Source organism: Populus alba, chromosome 3 (genome assembly GCF_005239225.2).
Source record: "Populus alba chromosome 3, ASM523922v2, whole genome shotgun sequence".
Taxonomy (NCBI): domain Eukaryota; kingdom Viridiplantae; phylum Streptophyta; class Magnoliopsida; order Malpighiales; family Salicaceae; genus Populus; species Populus alba.
In genome coordinates this window covers 6,214,603-6,235,637 of record NC_133286.1, presented here as the reverse complement: position 1 = coordinate 6,235,637, position 21,035 = coordinate 6,214,603, and the positions used below count along the sequence as shown (strand labels likewise).

Here is a 21,035-nt window from a genome sequence, read left to right as displayed (position 1 = left end):
GAAGATCAAGTACATGATTTAACAATGTGTCATGATCCCTTAAATATTTAAAAAATCATTAATGATTTAACTTAACATTTTAGTAACTGGTTTCTTAGTATAATTAATATTCTCTTATCAATAATATTTATTTTTAACATTAAGGCATTGAGCTTATCTGGCATGTTAAATCATATTTGTTCCCTATATAATAATTATTGATTGTTTGAATAAGATTTGAAACTTTTTTCAAATCTCATTGCACCTTGGTCAAGGACTTTTCAGTCAATACTGTTTGAGAACAGATAAAACATTTTTTTTTTAATTCATCTATAAATCCTCTCTTGATCACTCAAGTACCTTTATATAGTTTATATTATACCCAATACTTGCTTCTTTGTCACCTCAATTAAGATAACATGTAATATGATTAAAGCTTAACATTCTCTATATAAGATAACTTAGTAATCTCAAATATAAGGATCACTTGGACAATCATTATGTGAGTCTTTCCATAAACATAGATGATCTATCTATATGGAATTTTCATACAAATCAATTCAATGTACATGTTTTATGACAAGCACTTACATAGTAGCTATAGATATCCCTTATACCTTAGTTTATAAGAAGTTGTTTTCTTTTATATATATAAAATATGATATGTATCAGTTTTTACAGCTTTAATAAATATCTCATATTTAAGAGAGTATCGATCATAAATATTTTAGAAACAATACTTTGATATAATAGAAGTTTTATAATTATAACAATGTTATAATTTTTTTTATAAAATATTTTTATAATGATAAAGATGGGCAATAACAACTCCATTTTTCAGCCTAGTCGTCGAAAGCGGCGTCCAATTGCTTTGAACTCTATCTTTAATGTAGATTTATAAATCAAATGTTAGATTATTAATCTAATATTATATTATATAAATATTAAAAATAAATTAAACTTTTATTAATAATAAAATATATATATTCACATGAATATAATAACATCACCTATAATCAACCAACCGATTCATTCCAAGGCAAATATGACTAACAATGAAATCCAGAGGCAGAAGTTCTACCACTACTCCATATAACCACATCGTCTACCAAATCGTCTTCTTTTCATGGACATGAATTGCAGTTCTGGCTGCTAGATGCATCAGCATGGACCTCATCCAACCGCAGTGAGGAAATGGATCGAATAGACATTAAATCCCAGTTGGCAAAGTGCCTTTTTAAGATCCTGAGTAGCTTAAAAAAAAAATAAAAAAAATGCAAGGCATACATGAAATAAACATGGGGAATTTTCATATTGGAAAGTCACTTTCCTTCAATTGTCAATTTGCAACAATATGAGATAGCTGCTGCTTCCAGCAAACTCTGAAATAATATATCAAGAAATGTCGCATTTTCTAAAGCATCATCGCATAAATACAGAGTGATTTGCTCTGTAAGTTTGATATAAACACTTTACATACTTCCACTACGAGGGGGCATTTAACAATTTCGTTGTTTCTTTCGTTTCTTCTCTCTGTTTTTTTTGCCCATCATCATACAACACTTTTGTATTATGTACAAGACTGGAGAAATTAGTTGCAGCTACAGATTTAAGATTGCTCGATCATTCACCGTGCTTTCCAGTTCTTTTCCTGTTGGCCCATTACACTGCAGCCACAAGATGAAATTGTAGAGGCAAGAATCACAACAAATAAACGAGCAAAGTGATCACCGCAGCCACTGTGAACATTATAGCCTGCAATGTTCATGGTAATTGGAAATCAAATAAAATAAAGGACAGGTAAGTGCATGCATATTACTTTATGAACAAAGTAGATAAAACACAAAGATTCATGCCAAACATGTCCAATAGATAACTCAATACACGTCTGGGAGCATCAATTAGTACAATGGTTGGCACAGTCACGTTGAACCTCTGGTCTCTCCCAAGATGAAGTACTTTCCAGTTTCCAGACAACTTTTTTGATACCTATCATGAAATACTTCACGGTAAAAGTGTTTATGTGATTGAAAAATGTGTGCCGGCACAAAGGACGTGAACTGTCACCTCATCATAGCATTGCTCTTTCTATGATAGGAAACTACAATGAAAAGCTCAATCTGTACCTCTTTTGGGTTTGGAAAGGCTTCTTTCATCAATTAAGTGGAGCAGCCCATGTAAAACAAGCAGTAGAAGAAACACCATGAAGTGAAGGACAGAATGAGTAGCATTTTAAAAGTGATCCTGACTTGGAACTAAATGGCAATCTAACCCCCTGGCATCATGATGCTCTCTTGTCAAGCCTTTACTCCAATGCTAGAACCCATGAGTTCATGTTTTTCCCAAGCTATGGATTTTTAATAATGGCATAGTAATAATAGAGACAGGTATCATATTTGATGTTACATCAGCTGCATGACCGAAAATAGTGAGACAAACCATGCTACAAAAAAATTAATAATTAAGCTCAACACTCACAGCTATTGCACACGCAGCAAGGCCAGATCGCTCCCTTGGATCCTTGTTATAGTACTTCCCAAAGTAGAGAATTGCTGAGAAGTACCACATCAGTGGGAATACAAATCCAAGCAAAAGGCTTCAGAGAAACGGCGCATCCATGAGAAAAGAATGGGAACACAAATCCAAGCAAGAGGCAGCAGTAAAAAGAAGCATCCATGAGTGAGAGCAATAAGGGAGAAGAAGGGAAGCAATACTCACGAAAACCATCCAATTCCACAGCCAAAGCAAGGAAGGGGTTTGTCAAACATTCCCAGTTGGGCATCCTCCACATCTCTAATGGGAACATACTCATCTTCTATATGGTTCATGGCATCAGTGTAATGCCCTGTGTTCAACAAAACACCTCAAGCAACTTGTCTAGATAAATTTTTCAAAGGTCTGAAGAATAATAACAAGCATTAAGCATCTTGTATCTCCCATTCGCTGATTAAAAAGTTACTGTATTCACCAAGCTCATTCACCAAGCCAGAGTAATTGATCCAAAACCACCAGAAAGAACCATTTCACAATACAGTATGAACCTAAACTATTCTAGAAATGAAGGTGAAATTTTGCAGTTCACAATGCTGTTAGATGAGGTTCAAGACACACATAATTTTGGAATTCAAAAAGTTATGGACTGCAAAAACCAAACTCATTCACCATGCCAAAGAATTATTGATTCCAATCCATCCAAAAGAGTTACTTCACAGTACAGTAATGGACCTAAATGGTTCTAAAAATGAAGCTGAAATTTTGCAGATTGCGATGCAGTCAGATGAGGTTCAGAACATATAATTTTTCCACCACCATGACATGTGTATATGAAAAAAAAAAAAAAAAATAGTGGCTTCTATTTTTGTTTTTTTGGCTAAACTTAATGGCCTGTTACATGATATGGAAAATAAAGACTTCCATGTCCAAGATTCCTTTAAGCAAAGAAAACCTAGTTGCATGAGAATATAGAGAAGCGACAAACTCTCTTTATGGCCACAGATTTTTGCCCCTGTCAAATACCAACAGTTTTTAACTAACAGGTATCAACAACTAAACATAGGCATATTGACCAAAACATTTAGATTCACAAACCAACACATACAGCATCAAGCCAACACCAAACAGGCTAGCTGTATGGCTTGCAGTAAGACTAACAGAAAGGCTCTTTTTTTCTGAAAAGGATAGATTGCATTGTGCACCAAAAATAGTAAATATGCAGGAGTAGAGTACCCTTACTCATTTATCCCAGAAAAAATAAATAGAAAAGCTGGTGTTTCAGCTCCCATCGATGCCTCCTCTTACGGACTTACAAAACAAAATGAAATATGCTGGATGTTTAAAACAATGTAACATGCTGGATATTGAGTATCAACAAAGAGCTTAATGCATTTAATACAATGAAGCCTCTAACATGAAGAATACAAAGAGTAATCAAATCAGTTAGGTAATCTAGAATTTTAACATATGAAAACAAAAGTAGATCCCACCTTGTATGAAAAAGAGTTAAATCCTAAAACAGAAGTTGTGTGACTTAAATGAAACAAATAGCATTTGGCACGTAAAAGAAATTCAGCAACTACGAATTAAGAAGTAACCAGAACCCATGAAAGAGACATGAGAGATTGTAAAAAATGAGCATAGTTTTCCAAGTAGCGAAAACCTTAGACAATCACTAACATCGACATCCATCTGTACCAATTGTTAGATAAATCCCTCACTGATTGGGCTTCCATCAAACTACAGAATTATTGCACAAATATAAGGCCATAGAATGGTTTGTGTGAAAAGTGCATTCCCTTATCACAAATGAACAGATAGAATTACTAAGGTCTTACAAGCAATACTTTAAAGCTACTTCAGGAAAGAAAGATGAGAGAGGATCATTTGAAGCTGCAGTAGCCATGCAAAGGTGATAAATTTGCAACCCCCAAAATACAACTAAATCCATCACGTAACCATAACAAAATAAAACATTGATTTATGCAATCATGGATTCCGTAAATATGTAAGAGAAAGGGGCAATATGGAAGAAATGACAAAATACCAGGTCCCACCAAGAAACTACCAAGTGGGAGAATGGGAGAGCCTCGTTTACGAGAATTTAAGAAAATAGAATCACCAGATTGCTTAAAGTAGAATACAAACAAGCTCAATAACAAGTTCAATCTAAGAATCAATCCAGTTGTACAAAATAATGTCCAATCAAAATCCAACATCAAGTGGCAATTTTTAAGCACTCCGATTGTGTCCATCACAAAGTATTTCACTAAATCCCACCAAAACAATCGTTTAGATTCAAACTGTTCTAGTAAATTATAACATCCAAAACAGAGGCAATACAAATAAACCCCTTTCTCTAACATAAAATAAAAAGAATCGATCACTCTCAGAGAAATTTATTTTAGCTAGAATTTCTAAAACAATCATGCAATGACGCCCAAAACCAGCAAGAGCTTGAAAATGATTAAAAAAAAAACCCATATTTCAGCGAAGGAAGTCTCAAAACTTCTAGCCTGGCATCAATGCAGGTTGGAGAAGCACATTTTAGCATAAAGACTCGCAGCAAACAACAAAGCTAATAAATGGGTGGGGTGGGGACTACTTTTTGATCTTGAAAATATCAAAAAATTATCCATATTTCAATGAACAATGAAAAAACATCCATCAAGAAACATATGATAAATAAGCTTACTTTTGCATCAAAACCAAGAAACAAATACCACGAATTTTAACATGCAAGCTTTTTTTATTTATTTTTAAGTAACATATATATATATATATATATATATATATATATATATATATAGAGAGAGAGAGAGAGAGAGAGAGAGAGAGAGAGAGAGCGAGCTTACAGTATGACCTTTAAAGAAGTGAACTTTGCACGAGAAATGAGAAGAGGGTGCTCTAGTTTCTTAGTAATTCCTCCATCTTGATGAAGATCAAGAGAATATGCGGCTGCTGATGCTATTGTTTGTGGGTGAGGGAGCGAGTTCTAAGCATAAGACCGGAGGTTTAGACTGAAAGATTGATACTGCCAATCAAGAAACTACTACCTCAAAATTCAAACCACTAGGCCTTAAAAAGAAAGCACTTTTTCGGCCTTGTGACATCCCAACCCAACCCATTAGCAGTAGCAGCTCATAGCCCTTTTCTTTAATCCCGGAAAGCAAAGCCCTTTATTTCTTTAGGGATAATTACATTTATTACTGCACACCACTAGAGTGTCGGAAGAACTATTATTTTCACGTCAGAAAAAAATTGTTCTAAGCGTTGATAATATATTTTTTAATAAAAAAAATTAAATATTAATTCAAAATTAAAAAAATTAAAAAATATTAATTTTTTTAAAAATAGATATAAAAAACTACTCATGTGTATTTAAATTAACTTATCAAATTTATATATATTAAAAGGGCTTAAACGATTTACAATAAATCTTACTTCTTTTTTTTTAGCAAAATAATGGTTGTTGCGAAAGAAAACCTTGAACAACAAATTATATATATATATATATATATATATATTAAAAGGGCTTAAAGGACTTACAACTTCTGCGCATTTATGTTACAAATCAGCATACAAGAAATGATTTTATGTATATAACTTGTACATCTGGAATATTTGAAGCTTTTTCTTACTTTTGAAAAAGATAGATGGATATGTGTATCATTTATCTAAACGTATGCTAAATGTTTGTATCTTCAAAAGGGATTTCCTTTGTGTATCCTGTCATCTCTGAGCAGTTTGCATTTTATGTTCTTCTGAAACGGTTCACTTTAGATCCTTAGTTTGTTTCTGGGATTCTTTCCTTTTTCTTTTTCTTTTTTTTGCGAGAAGGATTAGTTTGAGCTACAACATCCAAATTGGATCCTTAATTTATTTCTTGATAGTGTTTCTACAAAATAGGATCCCTAGGTAGAACATCTTGTTAGCTGGAAAGTGTGTGATTCCGTTAGAAGCACTGAATTTTTTGCTGTCCTGCCGGATAAAAAAATGCAGGTTCTGAGGAGGGAGATGATCCTCTATCCCAGAAGGATCTGGGCAGGAAAATAGAAAATGCCCCAGTAAACAAGGAAGCTCTTGAAGGCACCAGTGGCCACGATGCTCGAAATATTCCACCATATGATTCTTTTGCCAATACTCCCCAGGAGGCTTATCCACTGGACAGGATTATTCTCAGCGGAGAGTGGGATTTCCTCGAAGATATTTATAGGAGTTTGCAAGCAGGAGAAGTAGCAAGCAATGCTTACCCAACTTTTGTTTGCAACAGGATCCATAAATTGCTGGAGATTCAGGTAGAATGGAATATTTTTGCCTGCATGTTGATGGAAATTCACTTTGATTATTCTAACTTTTAAAGTTTGAAACTGCACTGTAATAAAATAGCGAATGAGGATTTAGATTTTGAAGAGTTGGAAGTAGTAGTTGTAGTTCACTAAGAAAAACTTGTGCGGTTAGATTCTTCCTGATTCATTTTAAATATCAAGCAGAGATTAAGTTTAAGCAAATTTCGCAGAATCTGATTTTAATGTGTGCATGCTAGATAGCTGATGATTTGTCATATCGTAGCTAAGTAAATAGCTGGAATTTGACGTTCTTGATTTTATGATCTCATTTGGCTTTGATCTGAAGAACTATACCCTTCCCAGTGCTTTATTGTTCATGATGTCTGCATGCACACAATGTCAGTGAAATTTAGATGAAAATTTCTGAATTTCCATAGACAAATAGTATTCACATTATCAACCATGAGGTGTTCTTTTGTGTTTATATCTCTTGGTTGGAAACAGTTCAGCGCTGATACTTTTATTGTGCCTGTACTGGGACGAGGTGGGGGAGAAGAGACTATCGTGTATTTTCTCAGACATCACTCATCTTATAAAGCTTGAAGACCAGCATTCTATGGATGGTGCCTCTTCTGCTAGGAACCATCAATTTCCGAGCATCCTACGGCAGAATTTTTCGACATGTTTAAGGCTCTCAGTTGACAAAATTGATCTTCTCGTTGGTTATGTTTTCGTTCTAACTCTAAATGCTGATGATTTCCAGACTTTTCCAGCAAATATAAGCAGAGATCTAAGAATGAATCCTGCTATTGTATCGCAATTTGGGGTTGCAAGATGGAACGCGAGAAGAACAAGTATTTGGAAACCCTTTCTGTCCCTCGAGCTTCCACAACCGAAGATGAAGCTTCTGAAACGATAAATTACTGTCATTTTCCACCATGGAAATTTTTTGAATGCAGACTGATCTTTGGAGTCTTATGGTGGCAGAAAGTGGTAGGGTTTTATGCTGAGATTAATCTCTTTAGTTCCAGGAACAGTTTCAGACTGGACATCAAATTTTCTGCATGCCTTGTATCTTGGAAAGTATGAACCCTAGTTATGGTTGAGGTGAAGATAACATAATACAATTTTAACAGATGTTCTGTGAGACTTTCGATGTATAATGCACCATTCAGTATTGACTGCTGTGATAGAAACTCCTTAATTCACTAGCCTCCCTTGATCATTTGAGAATTGCAGTTCGTTACTCTAGTTTCATTAAAGTGCAGTCCTCTTTACCAAAGCCGTTTGCGAGTTTTTGAAGATATATTCAGGCATTTTCAATGTTATTATCTTATAAATGTATGTTTGGTAGTGTAATAATTTTTATAGTTTTTCAATATTTGATACGGTTTAAAAAGTAAGTTTAAGAAGAGTTAGAAATTGTAGCTTTTTTTATAATGAAGATTTCATGCAAGAGATTTTAGTAAGATTTATGTAAAATTAAATATTAAAACATAATTTAGTTAACATATAAACCACAGTTTTAAAATATGGGATCTATCAAAATTGGTGGTCTAGTCAATCAAAGTTTGACCGGCAACAAATTTAAGAAGGAATAATATATTTTAGTATTTTATCATAAAGTTAAAAAATTGAATCTATCCCTTAGCATTAATAGCCCTAGTAAGTTTGGTGTTAATTCTGCTCTGCAATTACATTAATCTGGTTTCAGTTTTTTTTTCTCATTTGTTTGATTTATTAATTGCATTTGTTTTCTCTATCATAGGAAAATAAAAGGAGGTAAAAAGTTTAGACATTCTAGTATTAAGTCATCATTGTGTTGCTAATATGACATTATATTCATAAACATTATTGCAACTAGACAATTTGCTTAGGCCATCTCAAGTAATTTTGTTTGATGATGATGCTAGGGATGATAAATTAAAGAATACTAAAAATAAGGATTTCAATCTTAAAAAAAAAAGTGGAGATTCAGAAAAGAATAGTTTACTAAATTTTATTGATGATGTGAGTAACATAGTTGTTAGTGTTAATGTTGCAAATAGTAGTGGCTACCTCAATAATTGTGGAAAAAGAAAAGTCACTCAACAATCTACACATACGAGTGAAAAAAGAATGAGGGGATTTAAAATAGGAGCACAATATTTTCACACTGGAATCAATTGATTGATAGCGTGTCTAGTATGAGTGATTCCATATTCACTTTTAGGGATAGAAAAGTGTGTAACATAGAAGAAGTTATTCAAAAGTTTCACTCCATTAATGGTGTTGATTTTAGCAACAAGATGTATATCTTTGCAACTGAGTTTTTCTTAGTAAGAAGCGAGAGAGAAATGTGGGAATCAATGGGAAATATAAAAAGAAATTCCCTTGAATATAAATTAATGTTTGAAAAAAGTTCAAACCTTAGACCCTAAGATTAGGTTCAATCTTCTTATCTTAATTAAATCATATAAAAAAATTAATAATATTTGACTTATCTTAAATTAAAAAAAATATATAACTTTTTTGCATTTAATATTTTTCAACATTCTTTGTGTTTTTTATTGTTATTCCTATTTCAATTTTGTTTGTGTTAGATAAGGAATTACAATTTTTTCCATGCTATAAATTGTATTATTTATGTATGTGTAAAATTCTTCATAAACTATATATTAATTTTAATTGTTATATTTCAAAAATAGTTTGGATAATGCTTGTTGCTTCTGTCTACTGCTTGCCACTGTTATAATAGACATGACTATTGTGTTGTTGATGATTTTGAAATACCTTTATTATTGTTCTATTGCTAGACATGTAATATATCTTTATTTTAAATGCAGACAATATAGCATTGTGTAAACTATATCTAATAATGATGTTTGTTTCAAATTTAGTATGTGTGGTGGGACTTTTTCACAGAACTTAAGATTGAGCGTATATATTATAGTTGTTGTAGCATTAACTTAGATTATTATTTTGTGAGAAGTTTAAGTGAGAATAATTAGATTTAAAAATTTATTTAGAATTGCAAAAGCTAATGGTTACACTTTGTTTTAACATATTAACACACTCTTATTTATTGTTTCTTAAAAGGTTCAATATCACTTTCAAATATATTCTTTCATATTCAGTAGTTAAAAATTTTAAGGTTATAATATTAAATAAGCTGTGTAGCATTTTAAGGTTACATATATATATATATATATATATATATAACACTTTTTTTTTTAAATTGTAATAGGCATAATAGTTATTGCATTCCATGATTTTTGCTTGTTTATTGTTGGTCAAAAATATACGTTAAAAAGCTATTTTTACAAATGAATATGGATTTTGTTTGGAGTTTCTTCAAGTAATTAATATTTATATATTGTTGTAATGTTGAGTTATAAGTTGACAAAAGAGAATTGTTAAATTAAATTTATACCCACTTACATAAAGCAATTTTGTTATATTTATTATTGAACCTGTAACATTTTTAGGAATGTTAGAATCTTGTTTTAGAAAAGGAAAATCATGTTTTTATCCAAAACCACCATATGTAAATGCCAAATTACTTAGAAATCAAACAAACAAATTCATAAGACCTTAAATTTCTAGTCCAAAACAATGATTTATTATTGTCTTACACTTTAGAAGCGATATCTTGTTCTGTTTCAATAATTACATTTATCATGTCCATCAAATTAATAAATATTGAATTAATAATACATCATTATACTAAAACATGTCTTCGAATTAAAAAACATATCGCATTTTTATGTTTTGCATTTACTCTTAAAATTTATACTTTATACTTAACCATCCTCTCTTAATATCTTGAAAGCATGTGACAAATATATGATTTATGTCTTTTTGTGCCTTAAGTAAACTATGACATGCTAATTGACTTACTTTTAATATTACTTTTAATGGTTGATTCAAAAGAAAAAAAAATCAATTAGAGGTTTTAGGTTCAAGTCTCACAATTAATTGTTTTGAAAATGTAATATATTTATTGTAGTAGTGTTCATAGTATAACTTAATAACAACATGAAATTACTGATCAAATAAGAGTTAATTTCTCTAAAAAATATATTTTTCATTGTAGATATATATGCATAATGACTTAATGATCTATTTGGTGAGGATTATGACAATGCAATAAATCGTGTTATTAAATATGTTTTATATGGTGGTGGTGATGCTAACAATATAGATGATGACAATGACGACAACAACAATGATCACGATGATGATAATGAAGGTGAGTCATTTTGGCTAAGATAGTATAATCATTGTAAACTAGTATTATACATAGTCGGAGCTCTCATCATTTATTATAATAATTATGTTTATAAAGAAACCTGTATGGATGGAATATAGATGATGACAATGACGACAACAACAATGAACACGATGATGATAATGAAGGTGATGTTGAATGGAATTTTACATAGGCATTTGAAACGTTGTGTTAATATATTTACGATGGATGCATCAACATTTCAATGCCTTTGTTTTGATTTAGAAACCCAATACGAATTAAAACCATCAATGAGGACGAGTGTTATTGAGAAGGTCGACATGTTTTTTTATACATTAGCATTAAATGCTTTAAATAGAGAAGTTTATTAGAGATTTCAACATTCCAGTAAGACTATTAGTAAATATTTTAATAAAGTTCTATGATCAGTGTGTTTAATAGTAGTAGAAATCATCAAACCATAAGACTTGAAATTTTTAAACACACCATAAGAAATCATCATGAATTCAAGATATATGCCTCATTTCAAGGTAACTTTAATGTAGTTTTATGCATAAATAATATTGATTAGTATTTGGTATAAATTCCAGCTTGTTACATTCAAAATGATGTTTTTTGCTTCTTGTTTTTGTTCTAGAATTGTATTGGATCTATCGATGGCATATATGTTTGCATGTGTATCACCAGAAAATCAAATACCATTTATTGGTAGAAAAGATGTATTGACATAAATTTTAAAGGTTTCATGTAGCTTTGACATGCAATTTATATTTGTTTGGGTAGGATAGGAAGGCAGCATACACGATACGAGAATTTTTCTAGAGGTGATTGCTCTAATATCAAATTTCCAAAGTCACTAGAAGGTATTGAGGAATAAACAAAGTAAATGTTATTATATTTAGACAAGTTAATTTTTCAACAAGTAATGGGGATTAAGATACAAAGAAACATTTTATTATTGCAAGGAAGTACTACATTATCAATTTTGGATATCTAAATGAGTACGACTTCTTAAGGCTATTTAGAGGTGTGAGATATAATCTTCATGAATTTCATTGGTGAGGCCAACCACAAAGTCAGCAAGAAGTATTCAATTGTGTTTATTCTTCAATACATTGTGTAATAGAATATACATTTGGAGTGTGGAAAAAAAGAGATGGAGAATTTTATAGAACATGTTAGTGTTTCCTTACAAAACACAAGTTTAAATTGTTGTAGCATTCATGGCACTACATAATTATATAAGAAGGAAGTTGCAGCAAGATGTGGCATTTACCGAGTTTGATCGCAATTCTAATTTTGTTCTTGAGGATATTTTAATCAACATGGTTCCACATTCACAAACTCGTGGAAACTAGAGGTCTTCACATATGGATTATGTTCGAGATGACAGTGTAGCAAGTTTAATGAGACAATAAAACCAATGTCTTTTTTTTTTTTTTTTTTCAATGTATTAATAATGCAATGCAAAATAAGAAATTAATTCGTGTCCTTTTTAGTGATTTTAGTTACAACATCAATTTCAACTATAATTTTAACCAAACACATATTTAATCAAACCAACCACAATTAAAAGGGATTTTTATAAACTTGCTTTTTTAAAACCACAACCATAAAAGCTACCACAATATCAAACACACTCTATCCTTTATTTCTTTTTCTAATTTTTGACATTGTTATGATTATTATAAGGAGATAGATATAGACATTATTGAAGGAATGTACTTTAGAGTGGAAAGAACATATGTCTTTTGCCTTATGAAAAATCAATTCAATACTTGTCTTCATGGAATGTAATAAGCAAGGATGTTAAAGTTGCAAATTAACTCGTAAAATCATATGATTTTACGAGTCAATATATACTTATCGTGAAAAATCATGTAAAAAATTAAAAAAATAATAAAATTGGACTAAAATCATGATTTTATGACTAATTCTATGATTTTACAATAATTTCAAATTCTAAATTCTTATCTTCCTCATTACACACCCTTGTATTTTACTCACTAACACACAAGCCTCATAAGCGCTTGTATCCATGGATTCTTCTTCAATCAATAGTGAAAGGATAAAGAAAATATAATATAGTCTTGCTTAAACCCTACCCAACAAAGAAAAAATTATCTATTATGGGAGAGAATTTTGAAAATTTGTATTTTATAAGGGCATCTTTACGGTTAAGAGTGACTGACCATACTTTGAAGTTTGACCCACCACATGCTTATGCCTAATACCAAAGTCTTTTAAGTTTAAAGCTTTATGATTTCTTTATAGAAAATCTCATAACTTGTTTAAGATATGATCTAACAATGAACTAGGTTTTAAGATAAAAAAAAAAAAAATGATACTTTGAATTGTTTGATCATTCATTTTTGTTCATACAAAGCCTACAATTCATTATCAATCTATTTGTTGAGATTCATGGTGTGACAAGAAAGATCTTAAACTTATGAAAATATAACAATCTCTAAAAGAAAACATAACAATATATAAAAGTGATATATTATTCAACAAGACAAAAGACATCAGATAAGCTAAAATTATCACTACATAGGGTCATGCATTTGGAGGGAGCATTGGAACTAGTGCTGGCCAACAAGAGAGCATAATTGTAAAGATAATTGTTTTTAATATTTTCTCAAAGACGCAAAGTCTTACTAACCACTTCCAACTTTTTTTTTCTTAGATCTTACATGGTAGGATTTTATCATGCAAGAACAAGTACACTACATCTTTGTTGATGAAATTGGTTATTGTTTGTATGAGCCATATATGAAAAAAAAATATTTAAATATTTAAATTTTTATGATTTTATAATTTGTTTTTACAATCCAAGTTTATATTGATGTATGGTTTGACAACCTTGTTAATAATCATTTTTTGTCTCACACAAAGGCAACCTTCTTTAAATGATGTTAGATAATTACATTGAATCTTTTTGGCATAATTTGTAAACTCGACTCGGTAGTCAACCCGGTATAATGATCGGGTCACGGGTTAGATGGGTTGACCTAGGTCAACCTAAAAAAAAGAATTGGATGTTATATTGTATATGTATGTCTTCCTCCTTTCAATCAAATTAATTTCTATCCTACACTAATACTAAGAGAATAGTGCAGGCAAAACATTAAATATTACAGTTTAAAAATTTTGTCATTCATGATATATACACAAAAAAGTCTTCCATGCCATCATGGAAACAACACCCCTTGACTTCATTGCAGACAAAGGTAATTTTTGTTCTAAGTTTGTTGTCATCATACTCTATGAATATTTTAAAACCAGAAACAAAAACTAGAAAAGACTAGCTTGCCCAAAACTAGGGAGATGCAAATAAAAAACTAATTTAGGAATCATGACTTCTTGGATGAAAATACTTAATTAAATAATATGCAAAAAATATCGGTAATTTAATAACCAACATGTTGTTTTACTTGGATGAATCAAGCAATAAAAACAAGAAAGATATATAGTTTACCTAAACATTTTTGCCAGCAAAAGAGGTTCTCCAAGTGTTTGGTTACTGATTCGCTTAAGCAATTAGTAAAGAACAGGGATCTAAGAGAGAAGAATGGTTTAGAAAAGAAATAACCAACATGGAAGAATCAACCAATAAAAACAAAATATAAATAGTTTTCCTGCAAAAATAGGGTTCTCTAAGTGTCTGGTTACATGTTAGCTTAAGCAATAAAAAAAAAAGGGAGCTAGGAAAGAAGAATGATTTAGAAAAGAATGGTAGCACAAAGATTGTGGAAGAGATTGAATGTTAATAGTAGGTTCTGCAGCTACTTTGTTGGCTTAAGTAGACATATTAGGTTTTTTGCCTTCGACTCTTCAATGAAATGGTGATGTTTTACTTATATATATATATATATATATATATATATATATATATATATATAAAAAAAAAAACAGTTGGGTCTCGTCTGCGTTTACCAGGGTCTTACGGGTCCGGGGTCAACCCTCCAGGTTTTTTTGGGCCAAATTCTTAGTTGGTTTTTTCTTAAACCCAACCCATTCCAGCCCTAGGTCAACAGGGTTCTGGGTCGACCCGCCAGGCCGGGTATTAAAACTATGCTTTTTTGGTTTCTAGCATTGTAAAAAAATATGATAAAATAACATAATGCAAGAACTATTTAGGGAAATAGCATAGTTTAGAGAGTCGCGAATGACATTTATGATTCTCGAGTCGAAAGTGTGATCCGTAACTTTTTCAAATTGTAAAATTACTGGAGACATGACTCAATAAAGAAAGATAGGAGAAAGGAGAGAGAGAAAAGGAAAGAAAAAGATAACTGATATACATTGAAACTTCGATGATTACACCACTGGTACCGTTAAAAAGTTCTCGACGAGATGAATCCAACGACATCAAAAAATGTCATCAATAATGATCGAAGTGGGTCACATGAACAATTTAAAGGCAAGTAAGCCCCAACATCTTTGGACAACTTATGTGGGCCCACTCCGTTCACCATTTGTAACCTTATTTGATATTGTTGGATTCCTCTCGTCAATATTTCTCCAACAGTATCAATGGTGTCATCATTAAAGTTTTGATAAGCTTATAGAGTTATTTTATTTCTTAGTTTTCACCTTTTTTCTCTCTCTTATCTCTTCACAGATAATGAGAGAGGATAGAGAAATAACAATGAAAAAATAAATAAATAGACCCTGGAGACATACTGCTACCCTAATTATGACTTCACCAGTACCGTTAAAAAGATTCTGATGAGAATAATTTAACGACACTAAAAAAGATAATAAATAGTGAATAAAGTAGGCGACACTAGTTGTTCAAAGATGTCAAGGCTCACTTGTCTTTGGACCGTTTGTGTGGACTATTTTGATTACCGTTTGTGACCTTCTTGGGTATTGTTAGACTCATTTCATCAATATCTTTTCAACAACACTAATGGTGTTATCATAAGAGTTTCATTGTGTCTTCAAAGTCTTTTCTCTCTCTCTCTCCTCATCTCCTTATTAAATCATGTGTCCATTAATTTTGCAATTTGAATGCGACTTGCAAATTGTAGAAGTCATTTACGACTTCTAAACTGTATTATATTTCTAAATATTTTTTATAATACATTATTATATTTATATATATATATATATATATATAAACCTAATCCAAAAATACTCTAATTACATTTATATGTGTCCTTACATGACCGCATTGCATCGGTCTCTGATCATTTAGTAAATATCTAGCTGACTCTTTTATTTGTATATTATTTAAGTTTTGAAAAGTTATAACTTAAACTTTTGTTGATTTCTCCATTAAAAATCCAGCGTACTCCTTATATTGGCTTTTCTTTCAAAGCCTATAACCACGTATTATTTAATAAATAAGACAATGGATAGGTATACATTTAGAGCATGTTTAAGAATATAGTTGTGATTGTTTTTTAAAGTATTTTTTATTTAAAAATATATTAAAATAATTTTTTTTATTTTTAAAAATTATTTTTAATATCAATGCATCAAAATGATCTAAAAACACTGAAAAAAATATTAATTTAAAGTAAAGAAAAAAAAAAAAAAAATTATTTTTTTTAAAATGTTTTTGGACGCAAAACCAAAAAATATCTTAGATTGAAACTAATAAATTATTTATTTTTAGATTTAAAAATACATTTAGTTAATGGTAAAATGTTAAACGAGTCATTTAAAAATTTAAAATTATTTACTAACATATTTCAAATCATTAATATTAACCTGGTATAGTAGATCTACCTAATAATACATAGGGTTTATAATGAATTTATTATTTCAAAACCATAAAAAATAGCATTAAGAATTAAGTAACAAGTTTGCAAAGATGAAAGACTGATATGTTATCAAATCAAATATTTAGGGACTAAAGAATAATTAAAAACACAAGGAAAGCAAAGCATTTTCCACATATTCTCTCTTTGCCCCAGAAAAGAAACATGAGAGAACAGGAAAAATGAAAATAAAATCTGGTAGCAAGGGAGGCCTAGCTGAAAACTCATCATTGTTTCAGTATTTCAACTGGTAAGCTCATCAGCCCTTCAATCCTTTCTTTGACAACATGGGATTATTTTTTTTTATTGTCTAGAGAAAGGGTCTGAAGATCATTTATGTGCTTTCTGTTATTTTGTATAGAGGAGATAGGTCGTTCATGCTTATTGAAGAACAACAGTTGAGAGGAGAAGCATAATTCAAGAGAAGCTGAGAGGGGGTTGCCTGAGATCCAGGAGAACCTAAGTTTTACGTGGAAAAGGTCTTACCTTTATAAGATTTTTCGTGTGATTATTTGGAGAGGTGGTTTACTCTTTTATTGGCTGTTTAATTCCCATCACCAGTAATCTTGCTTTCTATTTCTTGAGCTTAAGTGTGAAGTCTTGATCTTGATGTTTAGGGTTGGTGGAGATAGGATTTTGTTATCGAGGTAAAAAAAAAATGAAGAATTTGATTAGCTATGGAGTTGTAGGATAACTGGAGTAAGAATTAGAGAGTCAGATCCATTATTTCTCTCCAGATCTGATCTGCTTAGGTTCTTTGATTTGATTTCTGCATATCTTTTTTTGTGGAAAAAAGATTGATGGGTCATTGAGATTTCATTTGATGGAACAAGTGTTGTTAGAATTTCCAAGCTTTATCGGATGTTCAGAGGTGGAAGGAGATGAAGAGGATGAGAATCGGTAGATTGTGTGAGAATTAGGTGTATTCTTTGAGTTGTAACTTTTAATTAAACATATAGACAGAGGACTTGATGGAAGAGATGTCTCCAGCACTTGCAATGACGCTTAGTTTAGGCAATTCAATGTGCGATAACTCAGGGATTGCAACCCATGTAGAAATTACACGGCTAAAGCTTGTAACAGGGACTGCAAGCTTGCTGTCTGATTCTGGAAAGGTGGTCTCCGAGGAGTCTCTTTCTGGGGGAGCTGAAAGTTGCAGTCATGCTAAGAATGAGCTGAACTTGGCCTCCATGACAACACCGGATGATGGTGGCGATGGAGAAACTGTTTTGCTGAATATGTTGCTTGAGAATAAAAATGGTTCCATAACTAGTGATGCTGTGATCCAGGAAACTGGGGAAGATGAAGTTTTGTCAGTCGTGGAAGACAGTAGTGGAATTATCCCTAAGGGGATATTGGTATTGAATGCAGCATCTGAAATAAGCTTACCAAAGTCTGTTAAAATGGAAAATACCAAAATTATTGCTAAGGCTATTATTGTGGAGTCAATAAATGAGGTGCAGGTGCCTACGGCAAAACTCCTTATTGGAGCAGTCAGCCCAAATGCAGAAATCTCTGATGGATCTGACATAAAGGCATCGGCGGTGCTTCTTAAGTTGCCTAGCGAGAAGAATCTCATTGGAGGACCTACCCGGAGTGTTTATGAGCTTGATTGCATACCTCTTTGGGGTTCTGTATCTATATGTGGAAGAAGATCAGAAATGGAAGATGCTGTTGCAGCTGTTCCTCGATTTGCAAAAGTTCCTATCAAGATGCTCATTGGTGATCGTGTTGTTGATGGCATCAGCGAGAGTTTGACACACCTAACTAGTCATTTTTATGGTGTTTATGATGGCCATGGGGGCGCCCAGGTACATCTATAAAGCTAGATATTTGTTTTCCTCCCCTCATATATGATACTTCAGTTCCAAATCTATGTGGGATTTATTGAGGTATATTACCAAGCTGTATGATTTTTGGAGGATTTGGAAAGAATTGTTAGTTGAGCATGTGTAATTAGATTGATGTATTTTTTGTTTTGATACCTCATGCATATATAGAATCCTAGCATCTCGTTTTCAGCACTACTTGTTCTTAGCTAATCTTTTCAATTCTTTACCTATTCAAATGACTTATTATTGGCAACATTGTTTTCCTTCAGTCTGCAGCATGCATTTGTGTTGCAAATAATTGAAGAAATGACTTTAATTTGTGCATATTTAAAACACATTCCATTGGTTTAATACTTGAGGTACTCCATAAGGTGAATAATTGCTCAGTATTGGATATGTGAGCATGATTCAGAGGCGTCTCATGCAGGTTGCTAATTATTGCCGTGACCGAATCCATTTGGCATTGGCTGAAGAGTTTGGAAACATTAAAAACAATTCAAATGATGGGATTATCTGGGGAGATCAGCAGCTGCAATGGGAGAAAGCTTTCAGTAGCTGCTTTCATAAGGTTGATGATGAGATTGGAGGAAAGAGCATTAGAGGCCTCATTGAAGGTGATGGAAATGCTTCTATTTCCAGTTCTGAGCCCATAGCGCCAGAAACAGTTGGATCTACAGCTGTAGTTGCCTTGGTCTGCTCATCCCACATCATAGTTGCAAACTGTGGAGATTCAAGGGCAGTACTTTGTCGTGGAAAAGAACCAATGGCATTATCAGTGGATCACAAAGTAAGACATGTTCTTTACATGAATAAGAACAAAAAACTGTCTAGATAACAATTTTTTCCCTATCATTTCCAGCCAAACAGAGAAGATGAATATGCCAGGATTGAGGCATCTGGAGGCAAGGTGATACAGTGGAATGGACATCGTGTCTTTGGCGTTCTTGCTATGTCAAGGTCGATTGGTAGGTGTACCAAACTTTTAGCATGGATGTAAAACCTGCTTAAATTGAAACAATTATGAGAGCTTGCTTATTCCCATGGTTCAATTACTTAATCCTAAGGTCCAAGTTTATACCAGCTTGCTTTATCAACTATACAAACCAAATTTTAGAAGTTCCTTTTATTTTCCTTTATTAGAACATTGAGTGGCAATTTGTTTTGACTCATTTTGTTTTGCCATTGATGCTTTCGCTTTATATTTAACAATATTAGAGGATTGATCCATGAGGAAGTTATAATCAAGGGTAGCTCTTACTTGCCTAATCATTTTTATCTAACAGGTGATAGATATTTAAAACCATGGATAATTCCCGATCCAGAAGTCATGTTTCTTCCTCGTGCAAAAGATGATGAGTGCCTCATTTTAGCGAGTGATGGGTTATGGGATGTTATTACAAACGAGGAAGCCTGTGAAGTGGCTCGAAGGCGGATTCTGCTATGGCACAAAAAGAACGGGGTTGCTACTCTTCTTGAAAGGGGCAAGGCTATAGATCCCGCAGCCCAAGCAGCAGCTGATTACCTTTCGATGCTTGCCCTCCAGAAGGGAAGCAAGGATAATATCTCCGTGATTGTGGTGGACTTGAAAGGTCAAAGGAAGTTCAAGAGCAAATCTTAAGCAAGGTTCACTCCATCATCTAGTTCAAGTCTGCATACCTATATATTAGAAACGTACATCTTTAAATAATACATAGTTTGGTCCATTCCTTTTTTTCGTGGGCTCAATGTGTGTACAAGAATAGAAACTAGTGTGTACTGAATAGCTATAGTTTATCTGAACTCCATATTTCCTGTGTTCTTGACAAGCACTGTGCCAAAGTTATGGTTATGTAAATTTTAGCTGTTGCTCGAGCTGAGTATGGAGTTCCAGTTTTAGATTTATTCTGTTCTGCTCTCGGGTCTCGGTCTGTCTGTCTGAGATTTCTTTCTCAGGGGAATGTCTGCTACAAGTTCATATAATCTTAGCAGCTTATGGCCGAAGAAGAAAATTTCTCCTGGAAGAAGCTCCATCTTGTGACAGTGGCTTGTAGTTATGTGGTTTATTGACTTCAGTTTTAAAACTGTGATTCGACTTGTTGATATGATCTATAAGGCTAATTAACTGCATCGAAACGTGTATTTTTTAAAAAAATAATTTTTTAATGTTTTTATATTTACTGATATTAAAAACAATTTTTAAAAAATTAAAAAAATATTATTTTTATATATTTTTTAAATAAAAAGTATTTTAAAAAATAAAATAATTCCCATATCAAATATTTTGTTTTTACATTCCTTTCTTGATTCTTTCTTCATCATTCATATATTTCACCAGAATTTTTTTATTTTTTTATAAATTTTATCAACAACATAAATTTATAATCTAAATTTAGTTTCAAGTTCTAGACTTAATTTGAAAGTGTGATAAATGTCATTTTTAAGTTTTTCATTTAGAAATATG

General features: G+C 32.0%; 2 protein-coding genes across 3 annotated transcripts; one reads left to right on the top strand and one right to left on the bottom strand.

The window, feature by feature from the left end:
* Positions 1 to 1,267: 1,267 nt before the first annotated feature.
* On the bottom strand, positions 1,268 to 5,527 carry LOC118031031 (large ribosomal subunit protein eL20z). Of its 2 annotated transcripts, none has more exons than XM_035035328.2 (4): positions 5,336 to 5,527; positions 2,698 to 2,824; positions 2,458 to 2,575; positions 1,268 to 1,734 (listed from the first exon to the last, which is right to left on the bottom strand). In XM_035035328.2, exons 2-4 carry the CDS (start codon positions 2,805 to 2,807, stop codon positions 1,681 to 1,683), a joined length of 282 nt encoding a protein of 93 aa, XP_034891219.1. In that variant the 5' UTR covers positions 2,808 to 2,824; positions 5,336 to 5,527; the 3' UTR covers positions 1,268 to 1,680. The 2 variants fall into 2 exon arrangements, with proteins under 2 accessions (XP_034891219.1, XP_034891218.1); XM_035035327.2 differs by having other exon boundaries at positions 1,335 to 1,734; positions 5,328 to 5,526.
* Positions 5,528 to 16,873: 11,346 nt separating this feature from the next.
* On the top strand, positions 16,874 to 20,476 carry LOC118031030 (protein phosphatase 2C 16). Its single transcript, XM_035035326.2, has 5 exons — positions 16,874 to 17,013; positions 17,125 to 18,574; positions 19,023 to 19,382; positions 19,455 to 19,560; positions 19,879 to 20,476. Exons 2-5 carry the CDS (start codon positions 17,735 to 17,737, stop codon positions 20,211 to 20,213), a joined length of 1,641 nt encoding a protein of 546 aa, XP_034891217.1. The 5' UTR covers positions 16,874 to 17,013; positions 17,125 to 17,734; the 3' UTR covers positions 20,214 to 20,476.
* The last annotated feature ends 559 nt before the right edge of the window (positions 20,477 to 21,035 follow it).

Bases quoted from the DNA above. Each gene is read 5' to 3' on its own strand.
- LOC118031030 (XM_035035326.2), top strand. From the start codon at position 17,735: ATGGAAGAGATGTCTCCAGCACTTGCAATGACGCTTAGTTTAGGCAAT. The intron at 19,383-19,454 runs GTAAGACATGTT...TATCATTTCCAG, and splicing joins CATTATCAGTGGATCACAAA to CCAAACAGAGAAGATGAATA. The intron at 19,561-19,878 runs GTAGGTGTACCA...TTTATCTAACAG, and splicing joins TGCTATGTCAAGGTCGATTG to GTGATAGATATTTAAAACCA.
- LOC118031031 (XM_035035328.2), bottom strand. From the start codon at position 2,807: ATGAACCATATAGAAGATGAGTATGTTCCCATTAGAGATGTGGAGGAT. The intron at 2,576-2,697 runs GTGAGTATTGCT...GTTTCTCTGAAG, and splicing joins TGTGGAATTGGATGGTTTTC to CCTTTTGCTTGGATTTGTAT. The intron at 1,735-2,457 runs GTGAGTGTTGAG...TGAACATTGCAG, and splicing joins TTGCTGCGTGTGCAATAGCT to GCTATAATGTTCACAGTGGC.